The sequence below is a fragment of the Trachypithecus francoisi genome, unplaced genomic scaffold (assembly GCF_009764315.1).
Source record: "Trachypithecus francoisi isolate TF-2019V2 unplaced genomic scaffold, Tfra_2.0 Lachesis_group13, whole genome shotgun sequence".
In the NCBI taxonomy this organism is placed as follows: domain Eukaryota; kingdom Metazoa; phylum Chordata; class Mammalia; order Primates; family Cercopithecidae; genus Trachypithecus; species Trachypithecus francoisi.
The window spans coordinates 33,317,968-33,340,642 of NW_022681458.1; the positions used below are offsets into that span (position 1 = coordinate 33,317,968).

The 22,675-nt window shown below is 43.8% G+C and overlaps 1 protein-coding gene across 7 annotated transcripts in view; it reads left to right on the top strand.

The window, feature by feature from the left end:
• The window catches only part of PLEKHM3 (pleckstrin homology domain containing M3), a 209,466-nt gene extending 187,969 nt beyond the window's left edge, over window positions 1-21,497 (top strand). For 4 of the 7 annotated variants that reach the window (XM_033230496.1, XM_033230498.1, XM_033230495.1 and 1 more), the window contains one exon: window positions 20,032-21,497. In XM_033230496.1, the coding sequence (XP_033086387.1) occupies window positions 20,032-20,209 (178 nt within the window). In that variant the 3' untranslated portion in view covers window positions 20,210-21,497. The remainder of the gene's footprint in view (window positions 1-20,031) is intronic. The other 3 variants (XR_004441598.1, XR_004441599.1, XR_004441597.1) reach the window with 2 other exon arrangements.
• The last annotated feature ends 1,178 nt before the right edge of the window (window positions 21,498-22,675 follow it).

A 22,675-nucleotide genomic window follows, 5' to 3' on the forward strand; every position in this document is an offset into this window, starting at 1 on the left:
TTATGCCCTCATCTGGACTCAAATACACATACATTACATACCCTTTTCTGCCTAATCAGCCTGACACATTCCTTTGTTGGTAAATGGTTCCAAAACAAACACTGTCAGGGCACCTAATTAGCAGGTTTGTGGGCTGCGCTTGGCAGTCTTGTTACATCCTGTTCAACAATAGAGAACAACAGCCTTGGCTAGGCCGGGCTTCAGGGAGGGAGCAGCTTCCCCCAATGTATATGCCATTTTTTAATGATATTTCCTTTCTGTGGCTTTTGTTGGGAAGCAGCCACTCAGTGAGTATTGCAGTGAGGTGTGGGATCCTAGAAGCAGCTAAAGGAAACTTGTGCTCCTCTGTAGAGTACCTTTTCAGAGGAGCTGTTTGTTTCTAATCGTTCTTTTCTTTCTCTGGAATTGAAGAGGAACTTTCTCAGTGGTTCTCTAATACCAATGGTGGAGGACCAGACTCCCGCTTGTGTTTTAGAATTATAAACTAACAGAGATAGAAGGGACTGTGGGGACCCTTTAGACATTTTGGAGGTGGGAAACTTGAAGCCCAGACAGCTCACATGTCTTGTGCATGGCAGAGGCAGGGTGATGACTCCCCAGATGGAATTTGACCCTTCTTCAGCTCTGACTGCCCACTTCTAAATGTGTTTATTGTGTCAATGACAGTTTTCTTTAATGAAAATGCTTCAGCACAATGCTAGTTTTTCTGGATTTTAAACTTTGGTCAAAGAGTAACTTGGTAAATAACATTTCACCTTGGCCTGGTGGCTTCTGTATTCACACGTCAAAATGTTTCAGAATGTCTGCTAACATAGCTGAGACTTTTGTGAAACCGTCAGGGCTGACCTGGCCCTTTATGCCATTAAGCCACTTGATAAATATGGTGCATTTATAAACACAGTCCTAGCTGCTGAAGCCACCATTGTGTTTTGAGGCCATCTGGTCACTTGAATAGATGGCTGTCACCTAGACACATTTCTTACCAAGCTTCTAGTTAGGTGTCTGGTTAATATTGTGTTGATCATCTTAGCTTTGTGCATTTCAGTCAGCTTAATTTTTTTGCTGTTCATCATTTAACTCATTTCAAGTTTCTAACTATAAAATTAGTTGATATTTATTATAGAAAATTTGAAAAGTACACAAAATTAAAGAAAATATTCTCCATTATTTCTCCATTTTTTCTGCACATCTGTATTTTTAAATGAAGTTGGAATCATATTGAATATACAATTTTATATCCAGCATTTTTTATCACATTGTATCAGAACCAGAAAAATAGTCACATTTAATCTATAAACTTATATTAATGGATACTTTTAAAGGAAAAATAATTTTTTTTTTCTTCTTTGAGACAGGATCTAGCTCTGTCATCCAGGCTGGAGTGCAGTGGCACAATCTTGGCTTGCTGCAACCTCTGCCTCCCAGGCTCAAGCGATCCTCTCACCTCAGCCTGCTGAGTAGCTGGGGCTACAGGTGCTCTCCACCATGCCCAGATAATTTTTGTATTTTTTTGTAGAGATGGGTTTTCACCATGTTGCCCAGGCTGGAGGAAAAAAATTTTAATTGGCTCTAAAATCATTAAGATCCGTCGAATAAACACAGGCACGCCAGTCCATAAAACGATCACTGGGCCGGGCGCAGTAGCTCACGCCTGTAATCCCAGCACTTTGGGAGGCCAAGGCAGGTGGATCATGAGGTCAGGAGTTCAAGACCAGCCTAGCCAATATGGTGAAACCCCATCTCCACTAAAAATACAAAAATTAGCTGGGTGTGGTGGTGGGTACCTGTAATCCCAGCTACCTGGGAGGCTGAGGCAGAGAACTGCTTGAACCCGGGAGGCGGAGGTTGCAGTGAGCCGAGATCACACCACTGCATTCCAGCCTGGGTGACAGAGCAAGACTCCATCTCAAAAAAAAAAAAGGTCACTGGAATAGGAACAAAGAAGTCTCGATATCATTCCTAGCCACTAACTTGTTGTGTGTCTTTTGACAAGCCACCACTCCTCTGGACCTTCATAGCCGGCATATGGCACTGTTTTAAGCTTTTATTGACAAAAGGAGTAAGATCTTTGCTTCTGCTCCATTGCTCAGCATTTTGTATTTGTTTTTTTTTTTTTTTTTTTTTTTTTTGAGACAGAGTCTCCCTCTGTCGCACAGGCTGGAGTGCAGTGGCCGGATCTCAGCTCACTGCAAGCTCCGCCTCCCGGGTTCACGCCATTCTCCTGCCTCAGCCTCCCGAGTAGCTGGGACTACAGGCGCCCGCCACGTCGCCCGGCTAGTTTTTTTTGTATTTTTTTTTTTAGTAGAGACGGGGTTTCACAGTGTTAGCCAGGATGGTCTCGATCTCCTGACCTCGTGATCCGCCCGTCTTGGCCTCCCAAAGTGCTGGGATTACAGGCTTGAGCCACCGCGCCCGGCCATAGCATTTTGTATTTGTGTTTGATAGTCTGTCATGATGTTTTCAGTAAAGTTGGCTGATTTTTTTTCTATTTACTGAAAGGGATTTAGATACAAATCCAAATTGCAATTCAGTCCAGCGTTTTGAAATAATGTAAGCACCGTGAGGAAATAGACTTTTTATATTTTGCTCACTGCTCCATCTAAAACAACACTTAGTAATTGCTCAATAAATAATTCATGAATGAATAGAGTGTTTGCTTTATTCTGTAATTTTAACTATAATCTGTAGTTATTAACATATTTTCTTTTAAATGGCTTTTAAAGTGATTTCAGGAAATTCATTATTTAAGTAGGCATTACCAAGATATGTGACTTTGTTGAGTGATGGCTAACATTCTTATCATATGTTCGAGACAGATGTGTTTTACTGGGTCAATGGAGACTTTAATGTCAGGAGAGAGATGGTGTAAAAAATGTGAGCTTTGCTAAGCTACTCAGATAATTTCATTTTCAAAACATCTTTTAGGGCAGTTCTTAGCATGTGCTTTTTCTTCGCCATTGGACTGTAAATAAGTAACCTGAACACACAATAGGGAAGAGAAGGAGTATTTACCTTTCCAAACAAAATGTGTTGACTTTTCGGACTGAGCAGTATGTTCTGAAATGAACTGTTCTATGCTTTAGAATTACAAAGGATACAATAGTATCTTGGTTTTGTCAATATATGTTTGTTATTTTTGAGACTTCTTTCATACAACTAATTATAGGAGTACAAATAGTAATACCTCATTAAATTTGTCTTTCAAAAAAATCTTTTTTAAGTATCTAATATATATTATCACACCTTTACTAAGCCCCTGCAGAATTCTGAATATTTAAACCACTCAACAATGCTACCTCAGGAAACATCTTCACAACTATCTAGAGCTACCATTAATAATTATCTTTTCAGCTCCTGATGCTTTCAGGGCACTTAAAATAGAGAGAAAGGTGCAGCCCGTGTTAACTCTGTGTACAAAGTTATACCAGAGCATAGAACCTTTGTAGAGCCAGGGGAGCTTAGCAGTGTTCTGCCCGTGTCTCCCACCTCCTTGGAAGCCAGAATCTCCCTCCAAACCACACCTGGAGCTACTGGAAGATTCAGGCTGCTGAATCCTTTCTGCCCTACCCTCTTGTCACTGCAGTAGTGCTGAAATCTGGGGAACCCACAAACCAACCGGAGGGGGTAAAGGATTCTGCCCCCTACCTTTAACTAGTCTCACTTATGGTGGTGGTTGATGTGTAGTTGGGATCATCACCACTATATTTAATGGAGAGAATTTTGTAGCCTTTTGATGAGAAAACAAGGGAAGATAGCATTAAAAAGTAATTCATATGACAAATGAATTACTTTGTGTGAATTGAATACTACAGGAGGATTGAATACTAAATGTGTGAATTGTTATTTTATAAAACCAATAGCATTATAGAGTACACAAATAATGAACCTGGTTCAAAGACTGCCTTGGAAATACTGGAAGCCACTAACTTGAACTGATTTAACTTAGACTGAAAGATCTAGTTTGGCTCTGAGAATTGGGAGGTTGAAGTTTTCTTTTCTTTTCTTTTTTTTTCTTTTTTTTTTTTTTTTTGAGACAGGGTTTTACTCTGTTGCCCAGACTTGAGTGCAGTGGCACTGTCAGGACTCACTGCAACCTCCACCTCCCAGGCTTAGGTGACCCTCCAGCCTCAGCCTCCCAGGTAACTGGGACTACAGATGCACGCCACCATGCTTGGTTAATTTATCTGTGGAGACAAGATCTCAATATGTTGCTCAGACTGGTCTCCAACTCCTGGGCTCAAGCAATCCTCCTGCCCTGGCCTCCCAAATTGCTGGGATTACAGGCATGAGCCACCACTCCCACCCCAAATTCCACGTTTTTTTCTAGAAAGTGAATCTTTGATGGTGGAGAGAAAGGAAATTTAAATGAAAAGACTGGGGAAAAAGCAATTTATATCAATGATTGGAAAGAAAATCTTCAAACTCTATAGATTGCAAAGAGACAAGCAAATTTCCCTTGGTAGCAGAAGACACAGGAGTCGGGGAGGGAGCACAGCATGGAATGAGCTCAGAGGCCTGAGGTGACAACCTCTTGGGCGGAGTGTGGTTTTCCTGCAGTGCTTGAAATAAGCACCAGCTCGGGGGCTTTGGGACAGAAATGATGTGAATGTCAAAGCAGCAAGTAAAATGACTTTTCCCTTCCTCTGGCTTCCCTAAAAGCACATTTAAGATATACTGTTTAAAAGTGAGAGATCTAGTTAGGGGGACTTTAATACTTACAAAGTACCTACAAGCAGTACTCGAGTCTCCTTCTCCCAGGCTAACCCCCCCCCAATTAGTTTGTTACCTCACTTTTTCTCAGAGGGGGGTCTGGGGAGTTTGCTCAGGCAGGCTGCTACCCAAAGACAATGAAAAGGAAAAGCCCCTGGTGCAGTGGCTCAACACTTTGGGAGGTCAACACTTTCGGAGGCCAAAGGAGGCCAACACTTTGTGAGGCTGAGGCAGGCGGATCACTTGAGCCTAGGAGTTTGAGACCAGCCTGGGCAACATGGCGAGACCCCATCTCTCCAAAAAATACAAAAATGAGCCAGCTGTGGTGGTGTGCACCTGTAGCTTCAGCTACGCTGGTAGCTGGAGAGGGAGGGAAGATCGCTTGAGCCCAGGAGGCGGAGGTTGCCGTGAGCCGTGATCGCACCACTGCACTCCAGCCTGGGCGATGGAATGGGACCATATCTCAATAAAACAGAAAAAACTTAGTTCTTACTTAGCACAGCTGGATGTTTCAGCCTAAGTTAGAAGCCCAAATTGGCCTCCCAGTGTGACTGCTGCTCCCTTTGAGAGATTCCTTTGCTGAAATACTGCTATTTAGCCTTCTCTATCATATTTCTGTTTTATGAGTATGTGTGGTGTTGAAAAAAATAAGGTTTTCAGTGACTTCTTACATATCAGCTTATGGCTTGTGCCTGCAGCAGAACTGTTCTTATTATTGTGACTATCGGTTCCATCCAACATTTACCAATACGCAGAATGGAAGCAAAAGTTCCAATAAATGTTCTCACTAAATGAAAGGGACTGCTAAAATATGCTTTGCTGTTCGGGCCTTCCCTCCTTCCCTCCTTCAGTGTTAATATATATCAGGCTGAAAGCATTATTGCAGTATTTTTCCAAGGTAATACATGTTTGGTGCATGCAAAGTAGAGTAATTTTAATTATTAAAAGTTTATATGTTATTAAGCAATTGAACCATGTTTGCTAATTTTATAAACATATAAACAATTAGTCTAATTAGTTTAACCCACCAAACTTGTACCTTTATGCTTGTATAAAAATGAAAAGCATCTGAGATTTTCAGAAAGTCCAATATCTAAAGCCAAGATTAATTCTTAACTACCTGAGGTGTTTATTATACAGGTGCATCTCATTTTAAATAAACCTTATAAATAAAACTATAATATAAAGATCGGGGCAGTAAACTTCCCTAGTATATTTAATATACAATTATATCGAATTTGATGTACATGGAGACTTTCTATCAGGTATAAAAATGTATTGTCAAACAATATAATGGGAATAAGGATACAAAGATCACTAGAACAAGAGTCAAAAAGATTCAGAAAGTATGGAAATAGACCCAAGTAATATGGGAATTTAATACATGATAAAGGTGGCATAGCAAATTGGTGGAACAAAAAAATGTATTATTCCGGCCGGGCGCGGTGGTTCAAGCCTGTAATCCCAGCACTTTGGGAGGCCGAGACGGGTGGATCATGAGGTCAGGAGATCGAGACCATCCTGGCTAACACGGTGAAACCCCATCTCTACTAAAAAATACAAAAAACTAGCCGGATAAGGTGGTGGACGCCTGTAGTCCCAGCTACTTGGGAGGCTGAGGCAGGAGAATGGCGTAAACCCGGGAGGCGGAGCTTGCAGTGAGCTGAGATCCGGCCACTGCACTCCAGCCTGGGTGACAGCGAGACTCCGTCTCAAAAAAAAAAAAAAAATGTATTATTCCATAAAAGGAATTGGGAACTAATTAGCCATTTAGAAAAAGAAAAATAATGCTGCCCATACTCCTTACATCAAGATAAATTCTAGGTGGATCAAAGATTTTAATGTACAAATAAATGAAGCCCACAAAATACTAGAAATGTACTAGAAAGAAACGGTGGTGAATATATGTGTGTGTGTGTATATATATATATATACTTTTTTTCTTTTTTTTGAGATGGAGTCTCGCTCTGTCACCCAGGCTGGAGTGCAATGGCACAATCTTGGCTCACTGCAACCTCCGCCTCCCGGGTTGAAGCCATTCTCGTGCCTCAGCCTCCCAAGTAGCTGGGATCACAAGCGCATGTCACCACGCCCGGCTAATTTTTGTATTTTTAGTAGAGACGGGGTTTCACCATGTTGGTCAGGCTGGTCTCAAAATCCTGACCTCGTGATTCACCCACCTCAGCCTCCGAAAGGGCTGGGATTACAGGTGTGAGCCACTACACCCGGCCTATTATTTTTAAAATATTAAAGTGTGAAAGGACTTTCTAAGCCATGGAAGCAAAATGCTTTTAAATACATAAAAAGTTGTCCAGGTGCCTGTAATCCTAGCACTTTGGGAAGCCAAAGCAGGTGGATCACTTGAGGTCAGGAGTTTGAGACCTGCCTGGCCAACATGGTGAAACCCTGTCTTTACTAAAAATACAAAAATTAGCCAGGCATGGTGGCGCACACCTGTAATCCCAGCTACCTGAGAGGCTGAGACATGAGAATCACTTGAACTCGGGAGGCGGAGATTGCAGTGAGCGGAGAACACACTACTGCACTCCAGCCTGAGCAACAGAGACTCTGTCTCAAAAAAAAAAAAAAAAACATAAAAAGTGTTAAATGCTTGAAATTCTATAGGTAAAGACAAACATAAACAGGAAACTTGGAGAAATAATTTCAACACATGACAAAGTATTGATTTCCTTAATATGAAAGATATATTTAAAAATTAGTAAAATAGCCGGGTGCAGGGGCTCATGCCTGTAATCCCAGCACTTTGGGAGTCCGAGGTGGGCGGATCACGAGGTCAGTAGATCGAGACCATCCTGGCTAACATGGTGAAACCCCGTCTCCACTAAAAATAAAAATGAAAAATCAGCTGGGTGTGGTGGCAGGTGCCTGTAGTCCCAGCTACTCGGGGAGGGTGAGACAGGAGAATCGCTTGAACCTGGGAGGCGGAGGTTGCAGTGAGCCGAGATCGCTCCATTGCACTCCAGCTTGGGTGACAGAGCGAGACTCGGTCTCAAAAATAAATAAATAAATAATAAAAATTTGTAAAATATCAATAGAAAATGGGCAGAGAACATGAACCAATTTACTGAAAGAATATGCAAATGGCCAAAAACTGCATGAACAACTCCATATTATAATTAAAGCAAAATTAGATTTTAACCTATTATGAGAAAGTATTAATAGATGTGAAATGTAAAGTCCTATGTAAAAACAATAGTTGCTGGGCATGGTGGCTCACACCTGTTATCACAACACTTGGGGAGGCCAAGGCAGAAGATCCACTGAGGCCAGGAATTTGAGCCCAGCCTGGGCAATATAGCAGAAACTTGTCTCTGCAAAAACAATGTTTTCTTTAATTAGCCAGTCGTAGGGGCACACACTTGTAGTCCTAGCTATTAATACTTGGGAGGCTGAGGTGGGAGGACCCCTTGAGTCCAGCAGTTTGAGGCTGCAGTGAACTATGATCACACTTGCACTCCAGCCTGGGCAACAGAGCAAGACCCTGTCTCTAAAACAAAAAACAAAACCCACATTAGTTAATATCATCTCCTATTTTCATTTTGCAAAGTTCATATTTTTTGTTTTAAATATATTATATGACAAATAAGAGTCCTGCTGTCCTTACCAATGGTTAACTTAGAAGTGTAGTTCTCAAACTTTTGTGTTCATCAGAATTCCAAGGAGGACTTGTTAAAACACAGATTGCTGGGCCCCACCCCAGAGTTTATGATTCACTAAGTCTAGAAGGAGACCCAATAATTAGCCTTTATTTTATTTATTTATTTAGAGACAGGGTCTCACTCTGTTGCCCAGGCTGGAATGCAGTGGCACCATCACGGCTCACTGCAGCCTCGACCTCCCAGTCTCAAGCAATCTTCCCACCTCAGCCTCCCCAGGAGCTGGTACCACAGGTGTGCACTACCATACCCAGCTAATTTTTTTCTATTTTTGTAGAGATGGGATCTCCCTATGTTGCCCAGGTCTTGAACTCCTTTCTAACACATTCTCTAGTGATGCTGGCTTGGCTGCATCACATTTGGTCCAGGAACCACACTTTCAGCACAACCAGCCTAGAATAAATTGAGTATTAGAAAATTATGGTTACCATCTTTTAAGAGCATTGTCTTAGAGAGACAAATAGAATAATCTAAAGTAATGGCAAAACAGTTTAGGTCTTTTATTTAAATGCCTTTCTCCTAAATTTACGTCAGTAACCAGTAACTTATTCCTAAGCAACTAATCATGCTGCTCATGAAAAGAAATAATAATGTAACAGGAGGATACGCACCCAAGACTCTGAATGGGACTCTATTATTTCTTTTTAAAAGACTTACCTCAAAAACTTGCCAGGTAAGTGTTTCAATTTTACATTAAAAAGGTAGATTGATAAATCATGAGAAGTTCATATATAAACCAAGATCATTTGTTTGAATCTGCATTGGCCTAATAATCTCATATTCACTCCCTTCATCTTAGATGTAGCAAGACAATTCTAAACACCCCTTGGGCTCTTAGGCATTTTAAACCACTTTAGGAATTTCTACAGAAAACCATTTCTCCTGTTTATAGTTCTCTATGGCTACAATTATAATATAGTCTAACTTTTTCCCAGAAATGGTTGAAAATGTTGAAATCCTCCATCAGTTCCTTTACTTTGTCTAATATTAAACAGATTTGCCTAAATACCAAGGTGGGTATTTGTTTCTTGAGAATTATATTAATTACCAGATGAACCTTAAAATAAAAACTTAGAAGCATCAGAAATATTCATTTTCCCTATCCCAAGAAAACTATTTCATCAAGGTGAAATCTATTATAATTTTATACGCATTGTTAGAATATAACTGAGAAGTTCGGTCACCATCCACAAATTAGCAAGAAGCACTCATTAAGCATTTGCACAAAGGATGACAGTGAGTTAACGTCCCCAGTAAGGTAGCACAATTAACAATTAACAAATGAATTAATTAACCCTTATTTACATTCTATTTTAAAGCCAAGATGTAAGTAAAGCTTTTGTCAAAGTTATTTAGCTGAACTTGGTTTACAAACTAAAAGTGCAAATGCTTTGTGGGCTGCCATCAGGGAAAGCCTCTCCTTAATTAACTCTGGGCCTTAAAGTGTAGATAAAAAGATCATTGCAGGACATACCAATTGTTGTTCCCGGATTTGGGTCTTAGCAGGTATTTGGGCACGTGTTGAGTAACTTAAAGGACCAAGTTGCTAGTAACAGAAATGGGGCCACATTCACGAAAACACTAGAATCAAATAGGCTTACTAGCTCTGGAACCAGATAAACCTCCAGTTATTATATTATATTATATTATATTATATATATTATATTATATTATATCTATTATTTTCTTACTGACTGACTTAATAAAAATGGAAGAACTCGAGGCTGAGCATTGCTCACGCCTGTAATCCCAGCACTTTGGGAGGCCAAGGCGGGCGGATCACCTGAGGTCAAGAGTTTGAGACCAGCCTGACCAACATGGAGAAACCCCGTCTCTACTAAAAATACAAAAAATTAGCCGGGCGTGGGGGCAGGTACCTGTAATCCCAGCTACTCAGGAGGCTGAGGCACGAGAATCACTTGAACCCAGGAGGCGGAGGTTGCAGTAAGCTGAGATTGTGCCACTGCACTCCAGCCTGGGCAACAAGAATTAAACTCTGTCTCAAAAAAAAAAGGGAGAACTCAGACACAGTGGCTCACGCCTGTAATCCCAGCACTTTGGAAGGCCAAGGCGGGCAGATCACGAGGTCAGAAGTTTGAGACCAGTCTGACCAACATGGTGAAACTCCGTCTCTACTAATAATACAAAAATTAGCTGGGTGTGGTGGAACATGCCTGTAATCCCAGCTACTCAGGAGGCTAAGGCAGGAGAATCGCTTGAACCTGGGATGCAGAGGTTGCAGTGAGCTGAGATTGCGCCACTGCACTCCATCCTGGGCGACAGAGCGAGACTTAATCTCAAAAAAAAAAAAGGGAAAACTTGCCGGGCACCGTGGCTCACACCTGTAATCCCAGCACTTTGGGAGGCCAAGGCGGGTGGATCACGAGGTCAGGAGTACAAGACCAGCCTGACTCCATCTCAAACAAACAAACAAACAAACAAACAAAAACACACACAATGGGAGAACTGTTGTAATTTTATTTTATTTTATTTTTTCGAGATGAAGTCTCACTCTATTGCCCAGACTGGAGTGCAGTGGTGCGATCTCAGCTCACTGCCACCTCCGCCTCCCAGGTTCAAGCGATTCTCCTGCGTCAGGTTCCCAAGTGGCTGGGATTACAAACATGAGCCACCACGCCGGCTAATTTTTGTATTTTTAGTAGAGACAGGGTTTCACCATGTTGGCCAGGCTGGTCTCAAACTCCTGACCTCAGGCAGTCTGCCTGCTTCAGCCTCCCAAAGTGCTGGAATTATGGCTTAATTTAGCCGGGCACGGCTAAATTAATCCTATTAATCATATTTAATTCATTTTACCTTAGAATGTCTAGTATCCTGTGTATAAGTACATGCATAGCACATAGGTTCACATGGAAGCATAAACTATACATGATATTGGCTGATTTCCTATTCAAGCAAATTACAAATTGTTTGCTTATGTTTACTTACACAATAACAAAAGAAAACACCAACCCAAAACATTTAAATAACCAGGATCCAGTAAGTACCCTCCTTAGCTAAGAGATTTAAGTAATCATCTTGGTTTTTTGGAAAAAACAATAATAGCTAGTGCCTGTGTGGGGTGCCTTGCATAGTAACCATACGCAAAACAGCACTCACATGCCTGATAACGTGCACTTATTTCTGAGCCCCACCCCATTCGTTGTGGGCTCTGCAGAGTGGAAACCAGCCAAGGCTCTGCCCTGCTCTGCAGGCCTGTCCTTTTGCTTGTCAGAGATCCAACCAAACTGAAGCCTGAATTTCAATCCAAGTGAAATATCTGAGGCCATTGCCTGAGCCAAAAATAAAAATGCAGCAGGAGAAGAACCCAACATGAACATAGCAGAAGCATTTCAGTGACCTCAACACGGGGCAGGGGCCTTTAGCAGTTTCCTATGACCTCCCTGTGTGCAGCTAGAATCTGGAAGGGTGCAGACAAAGCCATTGGGCCTGTCTCTAATTGGTCTCACATCATCAGCATTCCAGAACAGGAAACTGTCTGCAGCCAGGAATTCTTGCTTCTTTGCCATAATATTTGAGAAGCAAACCTTTTCCCCCTGCACATACTTAGTTCTGCTAGTTTGCAGCAGGTTCATTTTCCTGGTTTCAATAGCTACAATAAGAGCATCGTGTCTGGCCTATCTCTTGGTGATGGACTATTAGATTTCCAGGTATGAACTTCTTCACTTGCTATGGGTCAGTAAGCTAATGTTTGGGTCAAAGACTTCATATAATATATAGTCTCATTCCATGGTGCTTTTTCTTTTTTTAGACAGTCTCTCTGTCGCCCAAGCTGGAGTGCAGTGGCATGATCTCGGCCCACTGCAACCTCTGCCTCCTGGGTTCAAGTGATTCTCCTGCCTCAGCCTCCTAAGTAGCTGGGATTACAGGCATACATATGGTGCTTTTATTGAAATTCAAAGTGAGATTTATGCTACCCCAAAATGGAGGAGATATTCCCCTGCTCCTATCCCAAGGAAGGGGACCAGTTTGTCAGGGCACACACAGATAATTAGGAGTGCCCCCAAGAGCATCCACAGAAGCCGAACTCCAGTCCCTCCTTCCTGGTCCCATGTCTTGTGGTGTATCCAGTGTTGACATGCACCCAGTTAACTCTGGTGCAGCTGTCCCAGCAGTTAAAACACAAACATACTTCCACATAGGCTGGTAAATGGCTGTCATCTCTAGCTGGCCCTCCTCGTCCCCACCCCCCCAAAAAAACTTGACAACATTTAACAATTACCTTTTTTTTTGCTTGGGAAGAAGGGGTACTGATGAGGATTGGGAGAAGGCTTAAAAAGGAACCCTTAATTTTTAATTGAAATGTTATTAAATAGGGGCAAAGTCAGTTCCTTTTGGCCAAATTCCTGAGAGTCAGAGCTGTATATACTAGTTCATATAAGCTATTTCATAGCTTGATTAATCAGTGCAAATAAATAAAATAAAAAGTAATACTTTACCCCTTAAGGTTTATCTCATGCAGTCTCAGCTTATGAGTTTGAGATTCTCTGGGGAGGTGGCAAAGCTACGTTCCTACTCATTCACCCATAGACCTTGGAGCAAGACAGTTTGGAGAGAGGAGAATACAACCCAGAGTAGCTCCCTCAGCCCCTCAAATCCTGCACAAAATCTGCAAGTTGGAAGAAACTTTAGATATCTAACCCAAGCTTCTCGTTTACTTCTGTGGAGAGTGAGGTTCAGAGATAAAGTAACTTACCGAAGACCCCTATGACACCAAGGCCAACCGAGGCCGAGGACTCGGGGCTCCTCACTCAAGCTGAGGTTTCCTCTCTGCAGTAAGCACCCCATTGAAGTAGTACTGGTCTCCGTTTTATTGCAGAAGTTGTTGAAACTGGCCAGGCGTGGTGGCTCACACCTATAATCCTAGCACTTTGGGAAGCAAGGCGAATGGATCACGGGGTCAGGAGTTCGAGACCAGCCTGGCCAACATGGTGAAACCCTGTCTCTACTAAAAATACAAAAAAAAATTAGCCAGGCGTGGTGGCGGGCACCTGTAATCCCAGCTACTCGGGAGGTTGAGGCAGGAGAATCGCTTGAAACTGGAAGGCAGAGGTGGCAGTGAGCCAAGATCGCACCACTGCACTCCAGCCTGGGCAACAAACGTGAAACTCCACCTCAAAAAAAGAAAAAAAAAAAACAAGTTGTTGAAACCCGACTTCACAGTTGCATAAAAGCAATTTATTTTATGAAGTAGATGTAAAAGTTTTAGCTTTGATTTGCTAGATGGCCCAGGTAGGACATAAAGAAGCAGAAAATACCACAGATAAACAGCCCAGACGTTCTTGGCCAAAGAGCAAATACATGGGACTAAGACGCACTACCAAGACGGCTTTTAGATAGAATTGAAAAGTCAGGCCAGGCGCAGTGGCTTACGCTTGTAATCCCAGCACTTTAGGAGGCCGAGGTGGGCGGATCACCTGAGGTCAGGAGTTCGAGACCAGCCTAACCAACATGAAGAAACCTCGTCTCTACTAAAAATACAAAATTATCTGGGCATGGTGGCTCATGCCTGTAATCCCACCTACCTGGGGGACTGAGGCAGGAGAATCGCTTGAACCCAGGAGGTGGAGGTTGCCGTGAGCCAAGATTGCACCATTGCACTCTAGCCTCAAGAGCAAAACTCTATCTCAAAAAAAAAAAAAAAGAAAAAAGAAAAATCAGAGTGGGTTAATAGGGAGTGACTGAGTGATGCACAGAATTGTGTCACTGATATTGACTTCTTAAATGATGTTCTAAATGATTTCCATTTAGGTTCGTGCAACAGCAAGTGCGGTTTTTGCCATTAGAAGTAACAGAAATCACTGTTTTAATATTAATATTGAAATTAATATTGAAACCACTAAATATTAATATTAGTGGTTTCAACTATTTTATCAAATGATGTGTTTAACATATGTATTTGTGAAAGCTAAATGAATAAGTACAGTACACTGGACCTTATTTGTTGGTAAGAACGTAAGCCAGCAGGTGACACTTGCAAATTCAGTGTGGGGGTCCTGTGTAAGTATCCCTGGGTACCCCCTCTGTGATGCATTTTCCACTAGATTAGGTCAAGGGTTCTCAACAGGGATGGTTTTGCCCTCCAGAGGCATTTGGCAGTGTTTGGAGATATTGCTGGTTGTCATAACTGGGTGGAGGGGGTGATGTGGTTACTGGCATCTAGCCGATAGAGGCCAGGGATACTGCTACACATCCTCTGATGCACAGGACACCCCATCACATCAAAGAATTCTCACCCAAAATGTCAGTGGTGCCAAGGCTGAGATCCCTAGGTGTGAGAAAAAGTGAAGCAATGAATGTTTTCAAGAAGAAAAAAAAGAGAAAAACCCATTGGATGACTTTGGTCAATAACAAATGTCTCCCTGCAGTTACGGACACTGCAAAGGGAGGACGTCGGTCCTTGTTTGCTGTGATGTTCAGCAACATCCAACAAGCAGTGAAACTGCTCATCGCTGGACTGGATGACTCAGAAATGAAGAAACCAGCTTTCATTTGATGTATCACACAGAAACACCAAAGGGACATTTCTCTTTCATTACCTGTTGCAATTTTCAGCAGAGATGATTACATTGGTAGATTTGCCTTATATGAAAGATGTGTTACTGAAAAGTTGTATGTGCTAAATCATATTTTAAATACAGTCAAGAAACTCAGTGAGCACTAAGGAGGACCAATGAATCTTTTTTTTTTTTTTTTTGAGATGGTATCTTGCTCTGTCGCCCAGGCTGGAGTGCAGTGATGCAATATCAGCTCACTACAGCCTCTGCCTTCCGGGTTTCAGCGATTCTCCTGCATCAGCCTCATGAGTAGCTGGGATTACAGGCACCCGCCACCACGCCTGGCTAATTTTTGTATTTTTAGTAGAGACGGGGTTTCACCATGTTGGCCAGGCTGGTCTTGATCTCTTGACCTCAGGTGATCTGCCTGCCTCGGCCTCCCAAAGTGCTGGGATTACAGGCGTGAGCCACTGCACCCGGCCAATGAATCTTTTTAAAGTAAGAAAATAAAATCCTATTCTCAAAGAGGAACACTCCCATATATTACATTTTTTAATGTAAATATTTATCCTGAACTTTACATTTTTATTACAGGGCTCCATAAATCTTATGTAAGAGAACAATTTCCCTTTCTCCTTCCTTTTCCTCCTCTTATTCTTTTCCTTTAAAGAGAAAAGGGTTGGGGAAGGGATTAACTATAGATTCTCAGAATTTGGAAAGGTCATTGATCAATCTATCCATACTACAGTTTAAAAGATACCTGCTGGGTTACAAATTGTTAGAAAATAGGATTTAGTTCTATTTTGAAATCACTAATTTTTTTTTTTTATCTCATGCTTTTTTTTCAGTTACTGACCTTTGGTTAGAAAGAGCAGGTGCACTCAGCTCTTCCATCACCCCATGGGTGTTTGTTGCACTAGAAATATCCGATAAGACTCAATCTCTTCACTCCCCGGAGCCTGGTATCAGCAGAGATAAGGGAGTGGTACTGAAGGAACCCAGGGTTTTTCCTCCTTATCAATCACTGCCCTGGGGCTACATCCCTAGGTGTATAAATCACTGACTAACCCAGCAGGGGAAAGGGGGCTGAAAGGAGGAAATTTATATGATAAAGCTACCATTAGTGTCACTTTAGTGATAGAAGGTTACAGTGGTGTGACCAGTGGGGACAAAGCCATTGCCACTAGGAAGGAGCTGGCCCAGATGAGAGGCTCTAGAAGACATGGGTCTGACCTTTATCCTCACTGGAAGGAGGAGGGGACTGGGAAGAGGAAGATGCTAGAGGTGACCCTGCCATGTCCAGGATAGCGCCTGTGTCAAGGAGACGGGTACTAGAGTCACCTGTGAGGGGTGGCGTCACAGCCTTTGCATAGTCCTTCCACTTACAAGTATGTTTCTCTTTATTTTTTTTATTTTTTTATTTTTTTTTTTTTTTTTTGAGATGGAGTCTCACTTTGTCACCCAGGCTGGAGTGCAGTGACGCGATCTCATCTCACTGCAAGCTCCGCCTCCCAGGTTCACGCCATTCTCCTGCCTCAGCCTCCCGAGTAGCTGGGACTACAGGCACCTGCCACCAGGCCCGGCTAATTTTTTTTTTTTTTTTTTTTTTGTATTTTTAGCTGAGACGGGGTTTCACTGTGTTAGCCAGGATAGTCTGGATCTCCTGACCTCGTGATCCACTCGCCTCGGCCTCCCAAAATGCTGGGATTACAGGCGTGAGCCACCGTGCCCGGCCACAAGTATGTTTCTCATTTTAGTCTCACAGCAACCCAGTGAGTAGGAAAGGGTTCACCGTGAGCAGCATTTTACAAATGAGAAAACCAAAGCACCGAGAACTTAAGTGGTAACTTGCCCACTGTCACTCAGCTACAAAGAATGATTTGTGGTTTGACACAGGTGTTCTGATCAGAAGCCCCACGTTTCCCTATGTGATGGCTCCCTGCTCTCGCTGGGATGGCCAGGCCTCAGCCAGGCAGCGTGGCGCTCGGTAAGAACCTTGGCTGGGCTGCCAGGAGCCCTAAGCTCCAGTCACAACTCTGTCTCCAACTTACCGTGTCCCCGGTAGGCAATCCCTAACCCTCTTGGAGTCTCTTTTCTCATCTGGGCAAGGAGGGGGTTGACTGAGATGTCCTCAGGTCTCCATAGTGACGTGGGTGAAGTCAGGCTGCAATGCAGCCATACAGAAGGCAGCAGGCAGCCTGAGGGGCACCCTGGCTGGAGCAGTCCTTGCTGTTTGCTAAGCACTTCCCACCACGGCCAGAAACTGGGAATACACTGCATCCATGATGTTACCTGAGGCCCGCAGCACTGCAAGAGGTGGGTGCTATGTTGTCTCCAATTAGCTGATAAGGACACTGAAGCGCAGGAAGCTCAGAAAGGCAACGTGACTTGCTTAAGGTCATTAGTCTACTCAGACTGTCACATGGAATACGACAGACTGGGTGGCTTAGACAACAGAAATGTGTTGCCCCCAGTTCTGGAGGCTGGAAGTTTCAGATCAAGGTGCCAGCAGGGTTGGTTTCTGGCGAGGCCTCTCCTCCTGGCTTGCAGAGGACCCCTTCTCTGTGTGTCCCCACATGGTGCTGCCTCTGAGGCATGCGGAGTTGGGGAGAGCAAGCTCCCCGTGCCCTTATTCTAAGGACACTTATGAGCTTGGATCAGGGTCTCACCCTCATGACCTCATTTAATCTTTTTTTGTTTTTGAGACAGAGTTTTGCTCTTGTCACCTAGGCTAGAGTGCAGTGGCGTGATCTTGACTCACCACAAACCAACACCTCCCGGGTTTAAGCAATTCTCCTGCCTCAGCCTCCCAAGTAGCTGGGATTACAGGCGTGCATCACCACACCCTACTAATTTTGTATTTTCAGTAGAGTCGTGGTTTCACCATGTTGGCAAGGCTGGTCTCAAACTCCTGACCTCAGGTGATCCGCTTGCTTCGACCTCCCAAAGTGCTGAGATTACAGGCGTGAGCCACCACGCCTGGCCAACCTCATTTAATCTTGATTGCCTCCTAAGCACAGTGTCTTCAAATATAGTCACATTGTGGGTGAGGGGTTCAACATATGAATAACAGGGACACAGTTCAGTTCATAGCAGTCACACAGCCAGAAATTGATGTGAAGCTCCTTGCCGGCTCGCCTCACTTGACCCAGAGAGCTAAGCTGGGGGTAGAGCTGCTGGGTGAAGGAAGTCCTGTCTTCCTGTCCCTCCACTGGAATAGGTGTACGCGCATATACACACATACACGCACACACACTCTCTCTTTCTCCCCCTTCCAACCCCCACTTCCCCCAACAGTGTCTCTCCATCCAAGTCACTGCCTCCTCTCCAAGGTATGAGGGTGGGTAGGAAGATCTTCCTTTCACTAAGCCCTCTGGGTCCTGAATGGTACTGGGGTAAGTCAGTGGCAGACTAGGAGATAATGTCCCCAAGACCATCCTGCACCCAACACTGAAACTCAAGACCTATCGAAAAAGCAAAAGAAGCCTGAGGCTGAGCCCTCGGGACTGGTTCCTTCGCAACCCTCTTTGAACCCGGTCCAGTTCTGGACCCTCCCTGAATGCTGCAGGCTGAACAAAATTACGCAAGCACAATTCCCTGGGCTCCTAGGACTTGGTACAAGTTTCCTGTTACCCTTATGGAAGGATGAAAACTCAGTCCATATCGGCAAACCACTCACTGGAGCAGCTGTATTTGAGCTTGTCAGTTACTCATTATTAAAAGCTTTGCAGACCGGCTGGGCGCAGTGGCTCAAGCCTGTAATCCCAGCACTTTGGGAGGCCGAGACGGGCGGATCACGAGGTCAGGAGATCGAGACCATCCTGGCTAACACAGTGAAACCCCGTCCCTACTAAAAAATACAAAAAAACTAGCCGGGCGAGGTGGCGGGCGCCTGTAGTCCCAGCTACTCCGGAGGCTGAGGCAGGAGAATAGCGTGCACCCGGGAGGCGGAGCTTGCAGTGAGCTGAGATCCGGCCACTGCACTCCAGCCTGGGCGACAGAGCAAGACTCCGTCTCAAAAAAAAAAAAAAAAGCTTTGCAGACCAAATGCCTGTAATCCTAGCACTTTGGGAGACCAAGGCAGGTGCATCACCTGAAGTCAGGAGTTCCAGACCAGCCTGGCCAACATGGCAAAACTCCGTCTCTACTAAAAATACAAAAATTAGCCAGGTTTGGTGATGGGTGCCTGTAGTCCCAGCTACTCAGGGGGCTGAGGTGGGAGGATCACGTGAGCCCAGGAGGTGGAGGGTGCAGTGAGTTGAGGTCACACCACTGGACTCCAGCCTGGGTGACAGAATGAGACACTATCTCCAAATAAATAAATAAAAACTTCGCTGTAAAAACAAGTTATTCAGACTCCCATGCAGGCTTCCACCAAGCCAAACAACAAACGAGTCATCCACCTGGAATGTTTCCTCTCTACAAATTACAGTATCTGTCATATTGCTGGGAAAATGTTTTCTCCCCACTGTCTCCTGCTTTAATGTTCACGCTCATGTTATAAAAGTAGACTTACAGAGGTAGGAGTTTTTTCCTAATTTTTAAAAAACTCACAAGATTTCATAGACCACAGGATGTCATTCAGAAAATGAAAATGTGTCATTTTATCTTTTCAAACTGTCAAATAAAGGGAGCTAGTTAACAGAGAACCACTTAGCTCGTGTTAACTGATGTAGAAAGCTACCTTGCCACAGATGTAACACCGTGGCTGTCACTGGTGTGCTGAGCGTTTTCACGAGGCACTCCCCCCTCATTTCTAGGGGGGTGCCTCGAGGCACCCCCTCTAGGGTGACTTCACCCTAGAGTCACTGCCCCACTCCCTTCTCAATGGAGAGCTTCTGGCATTCTGTCCATTGTCACTATAACCAGAATTGCTGGGTGACTGCGGACTCCCCCCCACTCATAAGCCTTAGTTCAGATCAGAAAAGCAAAAATGTTTTTCAAGTGAAATTCAACCTTGAGCATTTTGGAAAAGCAAAGAGTTCATTTCAGTGAGTCATTTCTCTTCCCATTGGCAGGGTTGTCCAGAACAGTAGATTCTGCCGCCAGCTGCACCCGAGGCCACAGGGCTTCCCGTTTGTCTTGCTGGCTTCAGTCTTGCTCATCATATCCATGGTTGACTTTTGCAGGTGTGAAAGCTGTGGAGCCGTTTTCCATTCTGAATGCAAAGAAAAGTCTGTTCCCTGCCCAAGGTGTGTTCGCCGAGAGCTGCAGAAGAAGCAGAAGTCTTTCTGGCAGAGACTGAACATGGACGAGAGTCTAGAGGAGGCTTGCACCATGTTCGAGCTGTCCTACCAGAACACCTGACTCCGGCCGACCCGAAGGCCAGGGATTCACCAATCAACAATCCATCAGCCCCAGAGCGGCTTCCTAACTAGCCAGTTAGACCCCTTTGGAAGAAGAGTATGTCTCCTCTTCAGCTAGATATAGATATATATATATATTTATTTATATATGCACAAATACCTATACGTCCTGTACGTATGCTCTGTGTACGTCATTGTCCAAACGATCCACAGAACCTCTGTGGCTTGAGAAACTACCAATAGCTGGATTACACTTAGCCAAGAATTTCAGCTGCTTGCTCCCAGACAAAACGTGGTCTACACAATGCTTTATAGTTCAGACTTTTTTTCTGTCTCTCGGGACATTTTATTACCCAAGACACAAGAGGAAGCATTTCCTGCACAAAACAGTGATTTAGGTTATTTTTGTGTTATTTATTTTTTGCCTTCACAGAGGCTGAGGTAACTGAGGCAGGCACCCATCATCATCTGTTTCATAAGAAAACCTTCAAAACACAAGAGACTGCTGGGTCCTTCCAGGACCTGCTGTCCCTGGCGCTCCCGCCTCAGTTCCTCCCGCGGAGGCGGGGAATCACCTAAGCAGAGCCGAATAGGAGCCAAGCTCCCTCTGACAGAAAGCATACACCCCTAATTTATGAGGAGAGCTGGTTCTGGTTTTGAAGTTAATCTCAGAAGTTTTTTTCCCGAGAAGAGAAGAAACCTCTGCGACCAATAACTGCGTGTTGTCGGTCTGTTTGCCGGTACGAATCCCAACACCCACCTAATGATGTGACACTCCACCATGTTTTCCAGGCTGTACGCATGGCTTTCTGAAGAACAGTCTTCAATGGGTGCCCATGGTTGGTATTTATGATTCTTCTCATGATGCTGGCCGGAGGCAATGTCCTGGGATTGTTATTAAAGACATCGGCGTGTAGACTGGTAGATAGGGCTGTATGGTACGTATATTCACAGAGAGGGTCATTTTAGTTTCTTTTCTCAGAATCCTGTGTAGGCAGTTCCTACCTGTTCGTTTTAAGTGCTTTATTTCTCATTGTTCTTCCTGCACTTTCATTTTGACCTTTGTCAATGTGACCATTCCTGCTTTCTCATTTTTTTGTTTAAAAAATCAGAGTAATGTGGAACTTCAAAATACCAACTTTGGACTATTAAGAAAATACCAAACTTACAAGTATAATTAATGAATTACATCTAATATTATTTAAATAAATATATATGTACACACACACATATATAATTGCCACCTTGAAGTAAAGCAAAGAGTGCTAAAATAAACAATAGGAGTAAGAGAGAGAGCTGCTTTGCTATTTGGCAGATAGTGTTCTCCCGCTGCAGTGCCCTTGGAAGAGCGCGTGGCAGTCACTGTGACCAAAACGGCAGGTAGGATAGCCCTGGGATCCTGACAGCTCCCATTCTTTCCCCTTAACTCTCTCTAGAGCAGGAAAATACATTTATAATGAAACAGTTCTCAGTAGACGTTATGAGAAGATTCTGTATCTTTCGTGCTGAGCAGATGCCTTCTATGTCTTCATGGTTTAGTCGTTTTGCTGCTATTAGGATCAGTGGCTCACAAAGTACTTGGTACATTCAACCCCATTGCTCCTTTCCCCCACACCCCGCTTCCCCAAGACCCCAACTCATGATACTTCCGTCCATCTAGAGATGTGACATTTCAGACTGACTTTCCTGCAGTTAGATGTAAGCATTTTACCTCTCAACCCACACCAGTTCCTTTGGCCCCAGACCACATGTTTCACCTTAATAGCTCAGCACCACACATGCATTTATTTTCTGACTATACAGTAGCAGCAACCAAGGCTTGAAAACTTGTTAAAAGGCCAGGGCCCTATTCATGAGACGCCTCACGGTGCCTTTTACCCTTAGAAAAGCAGGTTGACTTTACCCCCGCTCTAGTTAAAGAGAATGTTGCACACAAAAGAAAAAGGGTGGAAAATCTCAAACACTTGGCAACAGGGAAACAAATTTGATCATCTCCTTTCCTCCTCCCCTTGGTAAAATACAGTATTTATATTTTCCAGCCTCAGAGAAGATAGCAGAACATGATCTTTCACAAGAGAATTATAGACCTGCTTATTATAAAACAGATGTGCTCCCATGGCAAAGTGCCTTCTCCCTCCGCCCCCAGTTCCCTGTCACTGTAGCTTACTTTTGCCTTCGCTGTAATTAATGTATCCGTGATTCCAACTGTCAGCGAGGCCATTCCCAGCACACTGCATCTGGAGACCTGAAGTGCAGGGCCAGCTCCTCCCCTTGTCACAAGTTTGCCCTACGTACAGAATTTCCTCTCCGAGCTCACAGGCACCCAGGGTCATACCTGCCGAGAGTCAAGGGCGAAATTCTGGATCCCTATTCAAAACATCTGTGTTTTCACCAGTCCCCATTCAGAGGGCCCTGCTAAATATGAGCAGTCCCTGTGAACTCCTAAGGAGGACTTTCCACCCACATC